This window comes from Prionailurus bengalensis, chromosome A3 (genome assembly GCF_016509475.1).
Source record: "Prionailurus bengalensis isolate Pbe53 chromosome A3, Fcat_Pben_1.1_paternal_pri, whole genome shotgun sequence".
Taxonomy (NCBI): Eukaryota; Metazoa; Chordata; class Mammalia; order Carnivora; family Felidae; genus Prionailurus; species Prionailurus bengalensis.
The window spans coordinates 129257157-129276957 of NC_057354.1; the positions used below are offsets into that span (position 1 = coordinate 129257157).

Sequence of the window (19801 nt, forward strand, 5' to 3'; positions counted from 1 at the left end):
AAACAGTGAAATAATAGTACATAATCTTCTGCAGAATTATCGGAATGAGGCCCTGCATACATTTCAGGTACCTACCGAATTTCAGCTTACCTCATCACTATAATTACTCTTGGTTTTGTATAGATCCATAAAGTCGGAGACTTTAATTCAGAGAAAGTTCATTACCTGTTGTTGAAACTGGAATTAAGAAGATAACGTTTTAATGGCTTGGAAGATGATAGCCCTTTGTGCTTTAATAGATTTATTTCCCAAGATCTGCAAAGTTTCTTTTATTCTCAAAAATTAATTACTGACAGAAGAAACAATCAGTGACCGAGATGGCAAGCATTTAGTCATTTTATGATAGATGGATGTCCTCTCCTTCTGGAACATGCATCTTGCCTGGTTTGTCTGACTGTAACAACTTCGGCCATTTACTGAACTTGAACTCTGCACCAGGCATTGTGTTAGGCACTTAAAAACATAGATTATCACAACCCGCAGGGATAGTCTGAGGTCTACGGGCCTGGGGCTCAGAGAGATTGTCCTTAACAGGGTCACACGGCTGTCCAGCAAAGAAACCAGGATTGGAAATTAGTCTCTAGCCCAAAGTCTGTCTTCTCTTCCCAAGACCAGACTGCCTCTGACTCGAATTCCGAGTTATTTGATCAGAGGAATTAAATCAGCTGATCCTCCTGGACTTGTCTCATATTTATTTCCAACATCCAGCTGAGTCCAGAAATGACAGAACATATTTTTTTCCTCAAGCTCTAAAAGCACCAATCAAGCAAATGTCAGGAATGTGTGATTTTCTACAGACTGTATACCAAAATAAGTCTTGATCAATTAAAAAGTTACATATTTTTAAAAGTCAGTAAAATGTGTGTGTGTGTGTGTGTGTGTGTGTGTGTGTGTGTGTGTGAGAGCCTTTGAGGAATTCTACTAAAACTTTTAATATTTAAAGCAATAGAAAAAAAATCATAAATGAATAGTTTTTTTCCTGACATTATAAAAATGTAAAACTTCTGTAAAACAAATAATAAAAACAGAATAGCAAACAGATTAGAATGTTTATTTCAACTAAAATCAGGGTTGATAATTTAAGTTCTAGAACTCACAGAAAGCATTTACATAAAAAAATTGATTTTTGGTATTTCGATAATATCAGACATTTAAAAACAACTGACATATCCATAGCAGGAGAAGGTATATAACTGTTCTCTCTCTTCAATAGACTACTTTGTAGCCATTGCGATCTTTAAGAATGAAACCTGTGTAAAAACACTTACGAATCTTTTAATATATTGTGAATGAAGTAGACCACAAAATCTCTGCACGTGGAGAATTACCAGAGAGGAAAGGAGGGAAGTCATTTTCCTGTGGGATCCACATATAGAGGATTTGTTTTTTCAAACTATTTCCACCTTTTCTTTTTTTCTTGATTTGAAAAAGGAAAACGCACTGGGTTAGAATGAGGGATGGGTGGCTACCGGACTTGTAGTACTTTGTTAGAATTTCAGTCAAAAACAAGAAACATGAAGAAAAGTTGAAGCTCAACACATTAAGCGGGCAGCTCGGAATGTGGCCGTCATGCTTGGGAAGGTCTGGGGCACCGCCGGGCACCCTGCCGGACTGAGGACAGTGACTCAGTCTGGCCTTGGCGGCCCCGAGGCAGGAGGCCTGGTGTGGGACCTTGGCCAGTCCATTTCTTCTCTGACCTTCAGGCCCCTCTTCCTTAAGATGCAGTTGTTGGAACGAGTCCTCACAAAGGCCATCCTTCTTTCTGTGTTCTTTCTCTATTTTGTCCCAAATGTGCACAGTGTAAGTGTCTACACGGTACTTCCTGTGTGCGTGACAATTACAAAGTATGCTCTGACCATTCTGTACCTTTTGCAAAGGGCCAGAGCCAGGTGCAAGGTCAGAGAAAGGAAATAGAACAAAGGCAGCCACTCCCATTTTCTCAGGACCTGATTACGAGAAGCTAAACCAGAATTTCCCCCTAGGCCTTGGCCGGGCCACCACAGAGCTCAGTGGAGGTCAGCAACATCTGAGTGGGCCAGGGCCCAAGGGGAATCATTGTGTTTCATTTCCGTGACTTCTGCCTTGGGCTTGCTTGCTTGCTGGCTTGCTTGCTTTCTATTAATGTTTTATTATTTATATTTGAAAGAGCAAGCATGAGCGAGGGAGGGGCAGAGAGGGAGACAGAGGATCCAAAGCAGGCTCTGTCCTGAGAGTGCAGAGCCCAATGCGGGGCTGGAACTCAGGAACCATGAGATCATGATGTGAGCCAATGTCCGACACTTAACCGACAGAGCCACCGAGGCACCCCTTCTGTTTTCTTAGGCAAGGGAGTGGACCGAGAGCTTTGAGAGGTTCAGTGCTTAGCCGCCCGCCCCTGACCCCAACCTGGCCAGCAGGAAACCGGTTTCTAGGATGTCCTCGCCCTGGAGAGAAGCAAACAGAAGAGAGGGATAAGAGGAGCAGTAACTGTGAGCATTGACAGAACCCCTGTCTCTTCCTCAAGCTGAAAAAAATCCATCACTCCCTTTCTAGGAGTCTTTCAGACCCCCAAAGGAAGGGTTCGTGAGGAAACAGAGAGAATAATAAAGGTGTCCTAGCCTTGAAGACTTATTCAGGGCAGTGGAGAAGGTATTGCCCTGCAGTGTTTGGATTCCGAGTCTTTTATCTGTCTATTTTATCAAACATTTGCCTGTAGCATCCTGGCACACATTTGTTCCCTCCTAGAGGGCTGGGTGCAGGGATTCTTTGTTTTTAAGGGTGAACCAAAAAATTACACAGTAACTCAGATGCCCTATGTGTGTGCATGCACATGTGCTCAGGAAAGCAGTAGTGTTCAAGGAAAGGGTGAGAGCTTTAGGGTTACTCATTCTTGGATTCATCCTACAAGTCTTGCTGAGCCCCCAGCTGTGGCCAACACTGTTCTGGCCATGGGGGATGCGGGGATAAACAAGGAAGACGAGATCGTTGCTCTGGAGGTAAACAAATAATACACAACTAGTCAAGGATGAGGGCTCATTGTCCAGCTCACCGTTCAGCAGCCACATGACATTGGGCACATTGACTTTGACCTCACTGAACTGGCTTCTTCATCCATCAAATGAGATTGTAACTGTCTTGCAAGGATGCTTTAAGGTTGAGACTGAGTGCTCACTGGCACGTGGATGGCCCTCAGCAAATGGAAGACACTGTGACAGTGGGGGCAGCACTCACATAGGGTCAAGACTCCTGTTTCCTAGCTCTGAAGAAGAGAGGGAGGGAAGCTGGAAGGAAAGAAGAGACACAGAACCCATAAGCAGACCCCAGTGGAGAGTGCTCACCGGTCTTCCACAGCCCTTTCCTTTCCCACCATCCCACCTCTACAAACAAAAACCAGCAAGAGATGCTAAACTGAGCTCAACCTAAGTGTCTTCCTGAGTCCGAAGTGGATGAGCTGCATGTGCTCGTATTGACAAAAGCACGAGGCCCAGGGTTTGCAAGAGACTCTTCAGTCCTGGAACGTGGCTCTGTTCAGATCCTCTGCTGGGATAGCGCTCTTAGGATGTACTTGTGCCATTGACAAAAGTGTGACAGCATTCAATGATGCGGGTTCGTCCAGCCTTGTAACAACAGTTGATTAAACTGGATGCTGGGAGAGGAGGATAAAGCCTCTGTGCCCTCAAGAAGCCCCCAGTCTGGCAAGGGAGCCAGACCTACAGATTACTCCCGCGGGAAGAACATCTGTAAGGAAGGAGGAATCAGCTTAGGTGAGAGACGTAGGGAAAATGTCACCCAGGAGATGAGACTGACGTTGCGGTTGGTTTTAAAGGGTCACTAAGTTGCAGGAAAGATTGATGCTCTCTGACAGCGGGCGGTGACTCTCATTCTCAGAACAGCTCTTGCTTTCATTCTTGCAGTCCATAGATGCAGTTGACCTCGTCTTCAGTAGCGTTTCCTCCTTGTCACAGAACATGCAGGACGAGCACCCTGTGAACAGTTGTATAACATAGTTGGCCCAAACATTAGTTCATTGGCTTTGAAATGCCACATTATTCCTGTGGTCCCTACAACCAAAATTGCTAAAAATGCTCAGTGACATTAGGAAGGACTGTCATCAAGCTGTTTTATGACAGCCCCACGTAAATGAGGAGCTCCGGATTTTGACGTGCGACGAATGTTGACTTGATTCCTTATAGAAAAAAATGTGGAAATAATAGAAAATAGAAAAGCGTATGCTAAGTGTCAACCCTGTCGAAAACCATACAGAGACTAAGCAGAGAAGACCAGGGAGGAAACACAGAGGATATCCGAGCTGAAAGAGCCTGTAAAACAGGCCACATAACGTTGGTCTCCAAAATACAAAAATGTCTTAAAAAGGTAAGTTGGGTACTGAGCTTTCTAGAGGCTTAAGCAAGAACGACCTAAAGCCTTCCTGTCCGTCTTCTAGTTACATCAGTGGGGTTGATGGATAGATTTTCTCAGTGGAGTAAAAAACAGGTTTTTCTGTTGTAGAAAGAATTGTTTGCCTGGGCCTCTACATACAGCAGAGGTTTGGGGTTAAAGAAAATGGGCCGTGGCGAAGCACCAACGAGATGGTAACTGTGGTTGTTGAAAGCCTGGGCTCTGAAGTCGAGACTGGCCTGAATTCAGCTTCCGTCCTGGCCGCATGACTTGCCACGATGTGTGCCAGCGTTCTTACCCCCTCCTTTCCCTGATCCGTGACTTCCAGGGCTGATGGGGACACAGTTGGCAGTTTCTGGCCCTCGGTGTTTGGTAGCTGTGGCAGCGGCTCGGGGCTCTTGGCACGTGGCTGCGTCTGCTGCTGCCGGGGAACCGTGTCTGTGGTCCCGTGTGTGTGTGAGCTCAGGCTCGCGCCCCCGTGTGTGCTCTTTGGCGTGAGCGCCGTGAACCCCGGTGAAGGGTGCAGGATGATGAAAGCGGGAAGAAAGGCGGCGTGGAGCAGCCAGTGGGGGGTATGCGTGATGAGTTCTCTGGCAGGAAGAAGTGAGCAGGACCCCTCTCATGTTTTGCCTGTCTCATTTCTTGAAGGTGAATGACTCCAACTGCGACCAAGAACTTCTTTCCCTGCTCCTGGACGCCAGGCTGCTGGCCAAGTGCATCTCTACTCCCTTCTACCCGCGAATCATCGAGCACCTCTTAGCCAGCCCGCAGCAGGGGCCCTGGGATGCGGAGGGGCTGGCCAGACACCTGCGAGAGGCCGGCCACGGAGCCGAAGCTGGGTCGCTCCTTCTGGCCCTGCGGGGAACGCACCGGGCCTTGCGAACCTTCAACGCGGCGCTCAGCGCGGGAGAGCACTGGGTGTGAGTCCGGTCTGGGCCTGCGTGGTCGAGGTTTCTCAGCCACCCGGTGGGAAGGAACCCCAAAGCCAAATGCTGTTCCATGGGCCACGTGTGCACCTGCTGATCGTTCTCAGTGGTTCCAAAAATGCAAATAAAGCTGTATATAAGTGATGAGCGTCGTGTACACGTTTTCTTTCTGGCCGTGACCGGTCAACGTACTTTCTTCTTGACTAAGAGACGACTCAACTCCTCACCCTTTATTCAGAACCGTCTTTTCTGGATACAATACAGCGAATAAAGACATTTGGATGTGGAGGTGGGTAGGGCTGCGCTAGAAACGGAGTGTGTGTGGGACGGTCACTGGTTGGAGCAGATGTCCTGGGACGGAGGAGGAATGCCTCAAGTTAGTTATGCAACTTTGGGCAAAGTTCTCTACTCCCTGAACCTTAGTCGACCATGTGTAAAATGAGGGTTGTGTTATGTCCTAGGGTTGTTGAGTTTTTTTGTTTCTTGGTTTTTTTTAATTTACATCCAAATTAGGTAGCATATGCTGCAACAGTGACTTCAGGAGTAGATTCCTTAATGCCCCTTACCCATTTAGCCCATTCCCCCTCCCACCATCCCTCCAGTAACCCTCTGTTTGTTCTCCATATTTAAGAGTCTCTTCTGTTTTGTCCCCCTCCCTGTTTTTATATTATTTTTGCTTCCCTTCCCTTGTGTTCATCTGTTTTGTCTCTTAAAGCCCTCCTATGAGTCCTCATATGATATTTGTCTTTCTCTGACTAATTTCCCTTAGCATAATACCCTCTGGTTCCATCCACGTAGTTGCAAATGGCAAGATTTCAATCTTTTTGATTGTCAAGTAATACTTCATTGTATAGATATATCACATCTTCTTTATTCATCCATCGATGGACATTTGGGCTTTCTCCATACTTTGGCTATTGTTGATAGTGCTGCTATAAACATTGGGTGCATGTGCCCCTTCAAAACAGCACACCTATATCCCTTGGATATAGTGCAGTTGCTGGGTCATAGGGTAGTTCTATTTTTAATGTTTTGAAGAACCTCCATACTGTTTTCCAGAGTGGCTGCACCAGCTTGTGTTCCCACCAGCAGTGCAAGAGATCCTCTTTCTCCTCATCCTCGCCAACATTTGTTGTTGCCTGAGTTGTTAATGTTAGCCATTCTGACAGGTGTGGGGTGGTATCTCATTGTGGTTTTGATTTGTATTTCCCTGATGATGAGTGATGGTGAGCATTTTTTCATGTGTCGGTTGGCCATCTGGATGTCTTCTTTGGAGAGGTGTCTATTCATGTCTTTTGCCCATTTCTTTACTGGATTATTTGTTTTTTGGGTGTTGAGTTTGATAAGTTCTTTATAGATTTTGGATGCTAACCCTTTATCTGATAAGTCATTTGCAAATATCTTCTCCCATTCCATTGGTTGCCTTTTAGTTTTGCCGATTGTTTCCTTCACTGTGCAGAAGCTTTTTATTTTGTTGAGGTCCCAGTAGTTCATTTTTGCTTTTGTTTCCCTTCCCTCTGGAGATGTGTTGAGTAAGAAGTTGCTGCAGCAAAGATCAAAGAGGCTTTTGCCTGCTTTCTCCTCAAGGATTTTGATGGCTTCCTGTCTTACATTTAGGTCTTTCATCCATGTTGAGTTCATTGTTGTGTATGGTATAAGAAAGTGGTCCAGGTTCGTTCTTCCGCATGTCGCTGTCCATTTTTCCCAGCACCACTTGCTGAAGAGACTATCCATTGGATATGCTTTCCTGCTTTGTCAAAGATTAGTTGGCCATACATTTGTGGGTCCAATTTGGGTTCTCTATTCTGTTCCATTGATCTGAGTGTCTGTTTTTGTGCCAAGGGTTGTTGAGTTATGTGAGGTTGTGTGCTTTAGGCTCTGTGAGATACATAGTAGGGGCCCAAGAAATGTTACCCTCACTCATTAGTGTTATAGTATGTGAATCATGATTTTGAGGCCACAGCCAGATCAACCCGAGCATATGAGATGCCTACTGCATTAGGGGTCCCCGTACTTACACCATCACCGTACTAAGGTTGGCACATTTGCATGTCTGTGACACCTAGATAACCAGGTGGGTGGGCTAACTGGTGTGCACACTTTTCCTAGTGAGGGGATCACTAATTTGCATAGAGCTGATCCTAGCAAATAGCAAAGGTGTGGATGGCAACACACTCAGGAAAACCCGCACAGAAGGCGTGTTTCCCGTGCAGGGGGATAAGGATCCCCATGAATGACTCCCTGGCACTTGCTTCCGCTGTAGAAGTGGGTGCTTGAAGGTGGAGGCTTGGTATGGAAGTTCTGGACTTTGCGCTTGTGACCGCCTCACACCAGATTCAAGCCACAGCAACTTGGTGACCAGCGGACCAGGTGAGGCCCCATCTGACGCACACTGGTCATTACCCCAACTCCAAAGAAGTGCGTGGCAGGAGGGAAGGTGGGAGGTGGCCGTGTGTTAATAAGAAGGTTTAACTTAGACAGATGGGATGATGTTATATAGGATAATCCTTTGTTATAAGGAAAATTTTTTGATTAATTTGAAAAGGTAACTGATGGTCCGTTTCTACATTGCTCTGTCAAAGCCTGTGGGCTGCGTGTAATGTGGCTCAGTGTGGGTCTCGGCATGTGGCATACCGGGGCAGCCTAGTCTCCACATCTCCCCACACTGTCACCAGTGTCCTACCTGGTTGGGCACGCACTGTAAGAATAATGTCACTTTACCGTAAACTCCCTACCATCGTCCTCCTCATTGGCTTCATCTCATTTCTACTCCTGTGGATGTAGCCACAGAGTCCTCTAACAACAACAAAAAGTTTTCATCATTGGATGAGATTTATTGGCTTAATAGCCCACTCCCCTGACTCCTGACCTGTTGTCTACCCCAGCACTGAGTTCCTTGTCCAAACCTTTGGTAGCACCTGGAATTTGGGAATGGCTTACACAAGCCTCTGAAATGCTTCAAAGGAAAGGGGTCAACATTTTTCTCTCCAGTTAGGGAACACCTGTCCAGAGAGATCCACAAGGCCAAACAGGCCTTCCTAGAACTCTGAGGGCACCAGCTGTACCAGATGGCATTGATCAAGCCTCTCTCAGGAAGCATGCCTACTGGTCACATGGGTTTTTTCTAACCTTCCGGATACCTTCCATCATTTCAGGTGACTGAAAACAAGGTGAGCACTCTTCTGAGATACCATTTGAATGGAATCCATCCAGCCATGTTTTTCTTCCAACTTGCAGAATTATAGGCCCTAGACATGAACATAACACCATGACTCTATAGACTGATAAACTGAGGGCCAGAGGGCTGAAGTGCCTTGCTGGAGGCCAACAGCCAATTGTGGGTCTCCACATCCCTAGCCGGCCACTGTGCAGTGCTTATGTGGAAGGGAGTCCTTCATAATTTAGCTGTTGGTGACAACGCTGCTATAAACATTGGAATACATGTGCCCCTATGGATCAGCACTCCTGTATCCTTTGGATAAATTCTATTTTTAATTTTTTGAGGAACCTCCTCACTGTTTTCCAGAGTGGCTGTGTCCATCAGCTGATGAATGGATAAAGAAGATGTGGTTTACATATACAATGGAATACTACTTGGCAATGAGAAAGAATGAATTCCATTACTACAACGTGGATGGAACTGGAAGGTATTATGCTAGTGAAATAAGTCAGAGAAAGGTATCATATTTTCACTCATGTGGAATTTGAGACACTGAACAGAAGACCATGGGAGAAGGGAAGGGGAAAAATAGTTTCAAACAGAGAGGGAGGCAAACCATAAGAGAGCCTTAAATACAGAGAACAAATTGAGGGTTGATTGGGGAGGGGAGCAGGGGAGAGGGGAAAATGGATGACGGGACATTGAGGAGGGCACTTGTTGGGATGAGCACTGGGTGTTGTATGTAAGTGATGAATTATGGGAATGTACTCCCAAAGCCAAGAGCACACTGTATATACTGTATGTTAGCTAGCTTGACAATAAATTATATTAAATACATACATACCATGGAAATTATCTTTAAAATTGTTCTAGAACAGGTTAATACCTGCTTGTAAGCCAATTGTAATAATGTAATGATGTCCTCATTGTCGGAATTTTAGTCTGATTTTTTATAAATAATACTAAAATAAATTTCCCCTTATATTAAAAAAAGGGGGGAAGGGAGTCCTTCATATAAACTATGTTGCTCTGATCTGACTCATGTCCTCACCAGAAATCAAATTTGCAAAGTTTGAACAGTTTCTATGAAGGAAAGAAAAAATGAAGGAATGCATTCCAGATTCCTCCCAACTGCATAAAATACTCTAGAAGACTGAGGTGGTCTCTGTGTCAGTATTTAGGATGTGCACCATGTATGTTAAAGGAGATAATTTATTTTCTGCGAGCCGCGAGCACAGAGCCTGTAAAAAGCTCCTAGTAGTTATCTCAAAACCTTCCTCTTTGCACACGAAGCAGAATAAGAAAGGGTTGCCGTGGCCCCCTCACACCCAGATTTTAAAGGTTTGCTGGCCTGGAAAGTGGACCCAACGGTGGGCGGAGTAGGGAGTGAGCCTTTGGTATCTGATGGCCTGGTGTGAACACAGTGCCACGTTCAGCGGATAACTTCATCTCTCAGAGCCTCGTCTTCTTACGCATAAGTAGGGCTAATAATGCCTTCCAGGTATTTAAGGTGATACCACGTGGCCTGCTCTGTGCCCTGCTGAACCCACCGTCTGCCTAGGACTCCTCTCTGTCAGTGGTGCTGGGCCCTGCTTCAGCCGAGGGAGTTCCCCCCAAACATATACCCCAAGTTTGAAATGCATTAACTCATTTAATCCTCATGATAACCTTATAAGGAAATGAGGTCCAGAGAGGGTGAGTTATTTGCCCAGGGACACAAAGCTAGTAAGTAATGGAACTGCCTGGCGATCTGAGGTAGTCTGATTCAACCTTGGCCACTTGCTGGGTAAAACCCCAGTTGTCGTGGTGCCTTCTCCCTCTGCTGAAGAACCCGGGTGAACTTCCTGGCGGGCATCTGAATGGCACTGGGCTGTATTTTCCATCTTTCTTTTCCATTCATGAGCTGATCATATGGCAAAGGGGTCTGTGGAATGTTCTTTGAGTCTTCCCAGCTGCCTGCTGGTATCCCAGCCTTCTGAGATCTCTGTTCAAGAGCTCAGATTCGAAAATGTCCAGACTCCCCCACTTCCCACACAATACCTAGGGGCCTTTGTTCAAACCTTCCCTGGCATTCCATGTTTCCCAAACCATACACGTGGCTTTGGCCACCATGCCTGTTGTCTGTAGACAATTATTGGGGCATCACCTAGCTTACTAAAAGGAGGATGAGCCAAGGGTTTCAGAAGCGCCCGTCTCCACTTTGAAGTTCGTCAGGACCTGTGGTTAAGGATCAAGCTGCAGATTAGAATAACCTGAGGAGAATTTAAAATTCACTGATGCTGAGACCCCCACCGTGACGCCGACTGTTATCCAGGGGTGAGGCACCAAATCACGGGAAGCCACAGCCAACGGGAGAAGCAGATTTATGTCACTGGCTTCTTGTCTCTCGTTGGCCGTGTCCCTACCCGCTTGCCTTTCACTCAGAAGCAAACAAGGAATGGGACAGGATCGGAATGTGGCTCTTCCGTCCACACCAGCCTCACTCTGGAAAGGTGGCCTGGAGCACGAGGGGCTGGAGTCCTTGGTCTGGAAGTGCCGGCCAGCACCACCTACTCTGGCAGGCCCTCACCTGCGAGGTGAGCATGTGCTGCCTGTAAAGGGAAGTGGCTTCACAGGAAGATGAAAAGACCCACCACTTGCTTAACCTGCCACTAAATTTAGATGTGGAGTCGAGGCGGCCGGAATCAGCTGGCTCCCCGTGTCCGAACGGCACTGCCCGTGGCACGTCAACCTTCCCCTTGAAAACCGGGCCTTCTCTCTTTGGAAAGAAACTCATCGTGGTCAGTGTAGCAGGAGAGCATTCAAAGGCAGCTCCGCCCTATTCTTTGGAAGAGGCTGCCTTTTTCTCCAGCTTACTGTAAACGCAGCAGCTCTGTGCTGTCATTGTGCTCCAACGCCTGGGACTCCGTATCTCTTCTTAATAACTTTAAACTCATTATAAACTGAAGATGGCTTAGAAAATGAGACAATGGGAAAATAGGCTAGCATCTGTTCCGGGGCTTGAAAAGAAGAAGAGGAAGGGTCTTGTTTGAGCAGCCACGCGCTGGTTTTTCTCTCTCTCCACCGGCCATAGGAGACGCGAGAAGCAAAGGCCCTACAGTCGGATGCTGCAGACCCCAGAGCCACTGCGCGGCAACCTGCTCAGGGTCGCGAGCCAGCCGTGCGCACATCAGACTCAGGAGTAACGTGTAACGTCTGGTTTGGATGCTGGTGTTCAACTCCTGGACTGTGAGCTCCTGCCTGGTGGCTGTCAGAGGCCTGAAAGGGGACCTCAGAGCACACGAGGCAGATCTCAGAGACCAAGACCCTCAACGACAGCCGGGCAGTGGCGGAAGCTGTCGGAGAGGTGACTGAGGTGGCCCTGGAGAGGCTCTAGAGGCGGGGGCTCTCCTGATGTTTCATCTGACAATGGGAAGGGGCCAGCGTGGAAATTCCACTCCGCTGTAGACAGGCAGCCCTTCTCCTGATGGAATTTGGACACCGAACGGCGGGCCTGCTGCCGAGTCTGGGCCGCTTGGGCCAAAGGACTGGTTTGGAGCCGGGATCTGGGTCTGAGCACCGGCCTGCCTAATTCGTGACTCTGGGCAGCTTCCCTGCTTGGCTTTCTCTGTGTGCCTCCTGACTCCACCTCTCCATCGTTGGGAGGCCCCCGTTCAGCAGGGCAGTGCTTCCCGTGGGGTCTTCGGGGAGGGCAGGGTGTGTCAGAATGAGGGCAGAGGCCGGAGGAGAGGAAAGCCGCGGAGACGGCTCGTCACCAGGACGGACAGTCCGCACAGCTGGGGTCCGGGAGTGGTCTCCAAGACCCTCAGGTGACCTCCCCGATCTCCTCTGCTGCTCTTTGGCACCTGCAGTGTCACGGCCCCCCCGCTACGCCTGAGCCGGGCTGAGGGCAAGCAGTCAGGATGCTCAGAATTCTCTTTGTGGGAGGAGGCAGGTGGCCCCTTTGTGTACCAACAAGGACACTGCAAGGGGCATCCTGGGCTCTGAGGAAAGTGGCGGCAGCCGAGCCACGTGGGTCTCTGCTGCCACTCCAAGAGGGTCTCTGTTCCCCCAGCCTGTGGCCCAGGCCGGGGGGTGAAGCCACCCTATCCCTGAGACATTTGTCTCTTAGAAAAGACATTGACTTTCTCTTCTGGGTACTTGAAGGGCTCCAGTGTTGCGTGTCTCCAGCACTGTCCTCCCCGCGCTGGCTTCCCTTGCCTCCCTTTGTCCAAGTTAGCCCCACTGTTCACGTCTTCTTCCTGGGAGACTGGAAAAGGCCTCCTCCTGTCCTTTGATAAATTTGCTTGTAGCCCATTTTTTTTTTATAACTCTTTTGCTTTAACTGAAGAATTTTACTCTTTGCTACTATTAGCAATAAGAATAAGGTACAATTTATTTTATTTATGTATTTATTTATTAAAAAATGTTTTTAGGGGCACCTGGGTGGCTCAGTCAGTTGGGTGTCCGACTTTGGCTCAGGTCATGATCTCTCGGTCCATGGGATCTCTTGCCCTATTCTTTGGAAGAGGCCGCATCGGGCTCTGTGCTGACAGCTCGGAGCCTGGAGGCCTGCTTTGGATTCTGTGTCCCCCTCTCTCTCTGCCCCACCCCTGCTTATGCTCTGTCTCTCTCTGTCTTTCAAAAATGAATAAACATAAAAAAATGTTTTTAAGTTTATTTATTTATTGAGGGAGAGAGAGAGTGAGACCGGGGGATGAGGTGGGGCAGAGAGAGAATCCCAAGCAGGCTCCACACTCAGTGCAGAGCCTGATGTGGGGCTTGAACTCACAAACCATGGGAACATAACCTGAGCTGAAGTCAGAGTCGGAGACTTAACCGACTGAGCCATCCAGGCACCCTAAAGATAAAGTACAATTTATTGAGCACCCATGTAGCGCAAGGTCTCATCTCCGTGAACCACTCCGGCAAGGCAAGTAGGTACTGTCTCCCGTTTACGTACGAGAAGAGGAATTCAGAGGTGCTAACTGACCTGGCCAAGGTCGCCCGAACAGAGAGGGTCAGGACCAGTCACACCAGTCTGATTCCAGAGCCTAACTTCTGTGTGACTCTACACTCCTGGAGAGTCCCGGTGTCGCATGTCCTGTTAATAGTCTGTGGCCACGCACTTTGAACCAAGGGGTCGACCACAGCCAGAAGGTCTCCTCGTGTAGAGGAGATGATCCAAAATGTATCCAGGATCTGTTAGGCGAAAGAGAAGTCCTCTGAGCCCTAACTTCTTACTGGAGTGGACGTTTTTATCCTCCTGACCCAGAGGAGGGATGTTCCCATTTGGAGACCTAACTCCCAGTAAACGCACACAGTTGGTGGAAATACCTTAGAGTAGATGGGATGAGATTGGTTTCTCTGTGAGGGAGCAGGAAATCGGCCCTGTGGGTGGGAGGGATCTCTGAAGGTCCCCTGCTGCAGCCTCTCAGCACCCCCCCCCCCCCCCGCTGGGACTCTTTCCTTGCTCGGTGCCTTTGACAGGTGGCCCAGCCTCTGCCTGAAGGTTGCCCCGCCGTTCATCCCGGGCATAGGGTGCCTCCTGAGCCCTCTGCTGTATCCTCTGGACATGCCTGGCATCTCCCTTTGCAGGGGACCTTGCTGTGATGCTCGAGTGAGCACCACCGAGCCCTCCTTTCTCTCACACCTTTGCCCACATGTGTTGGGCCAACTCCCTGAGTGTTTCCCTAAGCTGCTGTCTCTACTGCAGTGGGCACGGAGACCCCCATCGTCACCTGGATCCCACACTAGGGTAGCCAGTGTCCTTACCTCCACTCTCACTACTTCAGGGACCCTTCTCACAACCAGCAGAGCCATCTTTCTAAAACAGAGCAAATCTTGTCATCCCCCAACTTAAAGCCTCCAGTGGCTCTCTGTGCTCTACAAGATAAGCTCCCTAGCATGATAATCAAAGCCTTTTATTTACATCATGTTTGGATTGGTGACTTTCTTGTAATGTGCAACATTCTTTGTAAGTAATCTCCACAGCAAGCTTGATGCTAGATATTATCATTTCTCTATAAGGTCTATTTATTTTGAGGGAGATAGAGATGACATGGGTTGGGGAGGGGCAGAGAGGGAGACAGAGAATCCCAAGCAGATTCCGTGCTGCCAGTGCAGAGTCCAACGCAGGGCTTGAACTCACAATACTGTGAGATCATGACCTGAGCCGAAACCAAGAGTAGGACACTCAACCGACTGAGCCACCCAGGCCCCCCTGGATAATATCATTTTAAAACGCATTTTACAGAGCAGAGTGAGCCTCACCGCTTAAATAGTGTCCCCAAATCACGCAGCCAGTAGGTGACAGGAGCCTCAAACTCCCACTTGACTCCCGTGTCCCAAGTAGTAGTAACAGCAGCAGCAGGGTGTGTGTTTAGTTATGGTAAAAACAAACAAACAAAACCATTAGCCATCTTAACCATTTCTAAGTGCACAGTTCAGTAACGTTAAGTGGATTCACATCGTGCAACTACTGTCCACAGTAGTCTCATCTGGCAAAACAAACTCCATTAAACAACAACTCCCCGTCTCCCCATCTGCCCAGCCGGCAACTACCCCTTCTACTTTCTGTCTCCGTAGGTTGGGTTATTCTAGGAACCTCACATGAGTGGCATCACATACTATCTGCCTTTTGGTGACTGGCTTATTTCACTCAGCATGATGTCCTCCAGGTTCTTCCGTGTGGCAGCATATTTCAGAATCTCCCTCCTTTAAAGTGGAGCCTTCTTCCATCGTGTGGAAAGGCCTACAGTGAGCTGGGAGTAGGGCTGGGGTGGGTGGGGGGTGTTGAGCAGTGGTCATAACGTCGTGTTCACCGCCTTCATCTATTCCAGGTTGTAATATTATTCCGTGGCAAATGTCTGCAGGGGGAAACATTCTGGATTCTGTCTGGATGGCTTATGCCCCAGGGGAGCCAGGATAAATCCCAGAAAGAGAGCTTGCTGGTGATCTGGAAGTGTACCAGCAGTAGGAGTCCCCACCGTGAATGAATCCTGGGAGCACAGGCCTACAAGTTGCAGACGTGAGTCCTCAAGCCCCCCTTGAAAAGGTGGCCTCTGACCTGTAGACCCATTCCCACTTGGAGGGGCAGAGGCTGGAGGGAGGGGGAGGAGGTGGACTGCCAGGGAGGGCGAGGAACCTGGGCCCCGGGAAAAAGACTGGCCGTCAGCTCAAAAGACAGTTGGGTTTTACCTCCATCACGGTAAGGGAGAGCTCTTCTACTCCTAGAGGAATCTTTTTAAAACATTAGAGGTGTTTTTGGTTTTTGCTTCTGTTTTTTAAGTCAGAAATGGTTGTATATTGATTTTATCAAATGTATTTCAACATAGAATAATCTTACAAATTTTTTTTCTTCAATCAATTGAAGAGCTGAACTGGTAACTCTGCTACTATGAAACCTTGCATTTTCTGCCTATTTTCAAATTCTTTGCATTTCTTCGATAAGAGCTAATTGGGGATTCTAGTGAATCATCTGTTTGCTCTAGCGCTGGGTGCAACCACAGTATTTTATGTGAAAGGTGTACATTTTTTCATAATAGATGAGACTTGCTTGTAGTGTTTGTGCACATCCAGATTCTCTTTATCAAGGTCTGAGATTTTAGATGAACTAAATCTGGCTTTATAAATGAAAAGTATTTTTAACGCTTTAAAGTCACTGACCTAGCGTGAGTATTAACTGAATCTTAAAAGTTTGGAAGAACTCACTCAAAACCATTGAGACTTAGTATCTTTTATGGAGTTAATTCTTTGACAACATTTTCAGTTGTTTCTTTTTTCTTGTTTCTTTTTTTTTTTTTTTTTATGGCGATCAGTCTTTTCAGAGTCATTTTCTACTCCTTGACTCAGTTGGGGGGTAAATTAGTATTGTTCTCAAAAATCACCCATTTCTCGAGATTTAAGATAATAGCCTAAAATTATAAAAAGATTTTGTCTTCTGTGTCTGTATTTTTTTGTTATATACAATTTATCATTTCTGATTTTGTGCGTTAGGGTTTTCTCCTCTTTCTCGATTAGGCAAACTGAAGTTCGTTGGGGTGTTTTGGGTGGTTGAAAGGTCACTTTGGCCTCATCTTCTAAGTTTTGATTTATCATGTTCGCATTCCCACTCATTTCTGACCTGCTGCTACTGCGGGTTGGTTAAAGTTGCTTAGGAGTTGTGTCTGTGACGTCCGTAGACATACGTCATTAACTTCTAGATCCTGGTGTTTCCCCCACTGTCCGAGAGCAACTCCTGACTCTGTGAGGGGCTTCTGCGTGGCCCTCCCTCACCTCCAGCACTCAGTGCTGTCTTCCCAAGGGCTCAGTGAGTTTCTGCCAGCATCCTCCACCACCTCCTGGGAGCCTGCATGGATTTTGTGGAGGGCTGAGGGACTGAGAGTCGTGTTTGCCACATTCCTTCAATCCGGCCCCATCTGCTCTGTAACAAGCTGCTACCCCTCTAAGTCTGCAACAGGTGGCTGGACTTCTCTGGTTTGAGGTCTGGGGTACCATCCCCCTCCCTTGTTTTTCCTTGTCGATTATAGTAAGTGCTGGGGGGGGGGGCGGGGCAGGGCTTAGGCACCCATGTACATCCTGCCCAAACTCTGGTACTCTGTGCATCATCTCCATTCTTCAACTTCCATCCTTACAACTCTGTGAGGTGGGTGTTGTTACAGATGAGGAAACTGAGGCACATAGAGGTGAGGTCCCCCTGCTGTGAGTGTCAGAGCTCTCTGCACCGAAATCACCTCCTGGTTCCCCAGACTTCGTGATGTTGCTCGTATCCCCTGCAGGTGATTGGCTGCCTGCAGGGTATTTTAGGGATGTGGAAAGGCATTCCCCAGAGGCAGCCCCAGCCCCAATTTCTTCCTTCCTTGTTCCTGATGCTCCTTCTAAGCCTTTCCTTGGGGTGGAGGCTTTCAGGTGCCAGGAGCAGGAGACAGAAGATCTAGCAGAAAGGCACGGTGACTGTCCCCACACCAAGCTGAGGTCTCCACAGCCTTAGAGGATGTGGGGGGTGGGAGCTGTGCTATTAACAGAACACAACTCAGACCAATGGGAGGGGCGACTGTTTGCTCCCGTAACCAACCACAGAAGGGGCAGGGTGTAGGGGACCTCTGGGAACACCAGATCTAGGGGCTCAGACGCGACAAGAGCCCCTCTTATTTTTACCAACCCTCTGTGAGTTTCCCTGCCTGTGGGTTTCTCTGTCTGGTCCTTTTCCACAAGGCAGGGCTCACGGGCCACCTGTAGCCCCTGGTGGGCTTAGTCTTAATGGCTGGGACACCAGGAGGAATGTGCCCCCTTCATCCAGGGCAGGGGTGGGGATCTGGGGCCCAGCAGCTGTCCTACTTGAGATCTCCTTTGGATGGTGACAGGGAATGGGAGGGAACAGGTGTCTGCAGACCTAGACAAGAAGGTGGGAGGCCTGGGCGGCAGAGACAGTCTCCCCAACTCCCGGCGACGGCAGCCCGGGCGGAGCGGGGAAGAGCAGATTTGATGGCGGCGCTCCGTGCGGGTTACTAGCCGTGCAACCCCGGGCGAGGGCCTTTGTGTCTGCTGCCCACGCGAGGAGGCCTCTCTCACCCGGTGACCTTTCTTACTGTTAGATTTTCGGAAAGGGAGCCAAAGGCAACCCGAACCCCTTGGCCTCCTCCTTCCTTTCAGGAACACCTGCAGGAGTTGCCATGGCAACAGGATCTGCGGCCAGGGCTCTTCACTGCTCGGGGCTTATTAGCTTCTTGCCGGCTGTTAACTGCGGGGCTTCGAGTTGTGGGAGCCGGAGAGCTTTACCAGGGAAGGGTAATTGCTGGGTAAGGTCAGCGCTCTTGGTCCCGGAGGAGGAGACCTGGAGATGTCCTGTCCCCAGGGATCGGGGTCTCCGGAATCAGTGTGTGGCTCAGGGCCCCCACCCTGTGGGATGAGCTGGCAGGCGGGGTGCCCCTGCCCTCCGGGTGTGCAGAGAGGCTGGGGCTGTGCACTCAGGGTGGCGCTCTTCATATTCTTCCCGTACAGCCCTCTCCACAGGTATCAAGGCCCATCCCCAGCCTTGGATTCTCAAAACAACAGTGCGAGGGAAGTACTGTCATCCCCACTTTCCAGATGAGCAAACGGAGGTGAGGACAGGGTCACCTTGCCTCTCAACAGAAGGGTGGGGATGGAAACTGGCTATTTACATCCAGATCCCTGCCTCTGTTCCCTGGGCCTCCCACAGTTGTCACGACCACCTTGGCTTATCCAAGTGACACTCACAGACCGGCTCTCATCTCTAGGGTCAAAAAATGGGCTCGATGAAGCTTTCTGTGAAATACTTAGATATCTTGCTTCTGATGGAAAAAGACACGTGAGTGTCATGGCCTGTTCAACTCGGCCGGATCAGTACCATAGTCGCCCTAGGAGGGGGCCTCTGGGTGATGACGACGTGGTCCCCGCAAGCAGATGCAAGGCAGGGGCTTGCTGTGAAGGTGCTTGGAGCAGACGCTGGCCGCCAGATCTGGGGGGGAAGGGTTTGCCGAGAAAGAGGCTTCTGCCTAAGCTGTGCTATCGTTCAACCCTCTGCTCGGTGGGCAGAATCTCTTTCAGTCACGGATTAAGCAGAGTCATCTGGTGGGTCCTAATGCCCTTGCTGACTTGGACCTGGAATCTATCTCTCATTGTCACTTTGGTCCTGGGTTAATGGGCTGTGGGGAACGCGGAGCTGAATGTGAGGTGACCTTGCTCCCACAGAGCTCACACTCAAGGGGGAAAGATGCCTTTGGAGGCTACTTCCCAGATAGGGCACACATTAGAGCAACTTCTTAGCTCGGAGGTCCAGTATCCTGTGGGTTAATGGATGGGCTTCATGAAGGGGGCGCAGGGAATCCACGAAATTTCATGCGTTGTTACTCCGTGTGTGTAAGAGAGAGGAGGAAGACGCCCATGGCTTTCTCTGGGTTCTCTGAAATCCAGCAACAGTGGATGAGAACCTTTCTGAGGGTGACGCAAATGGCTGGATACAGAACTGGAAGCACCAGCATTGCATCCGGTATGCAGAGTGTGTGCCCGGCACAGGGCCCCTGCACGGAAAGAAGGCTGCGGCAGTCACACGGGTTAGCTTCACACACAGATACCTGAGGAAAACAAACAAGCTTTGCCACCCTCTGCCAGGGGACCTGTCGCCCTGCCTGTAGGAGAGGTCCCACCCCACCCCCACCCCACACAGCTGCTATTCCGGTGCAAACAATGGTATCCTTCTCAGCATCTCTGCCCTCCCATGGAGAACCTAGGCTGGCTGGGTTCAAGGGAACAAAAAGACCTCAGAAGGCAACATTTTTAAGGCAGGAAACGGTTGCTTTTTATGCTTGTCAAGCGTCTAGTGAGATTCAGAATAGAA

At 48.8% G+C, this 19801-nt stretch overlaps 1 protein-coding gene across 2 annotated transcripts in view; it reads left to right on the plus strand.

Annotated features, from left to right (window-relative positions):
- Positions 1-5447, plus strand: part of NBAS (NBAS subunit of NRZ tethering complex) — a 339195-nt gene extending 333748 nt beyond the window's left edge. For both annotated transcript variants that reach the window (XM_043604496.1, XM_043604497.1), the window contains one exon: positions 5026-5447. In XM_043604496.1, the coding sequence (XP_043460431.1) occupies positions 5026-5301 (276 nt within the window). In that variant the 3' untranslated portion in view covers positions 5302-5447. The remainder of the gene's footprint in view (positions 1-5025) is intronic.
- Positions 5448-19801: the final 14354 nt, after the last annotated feature.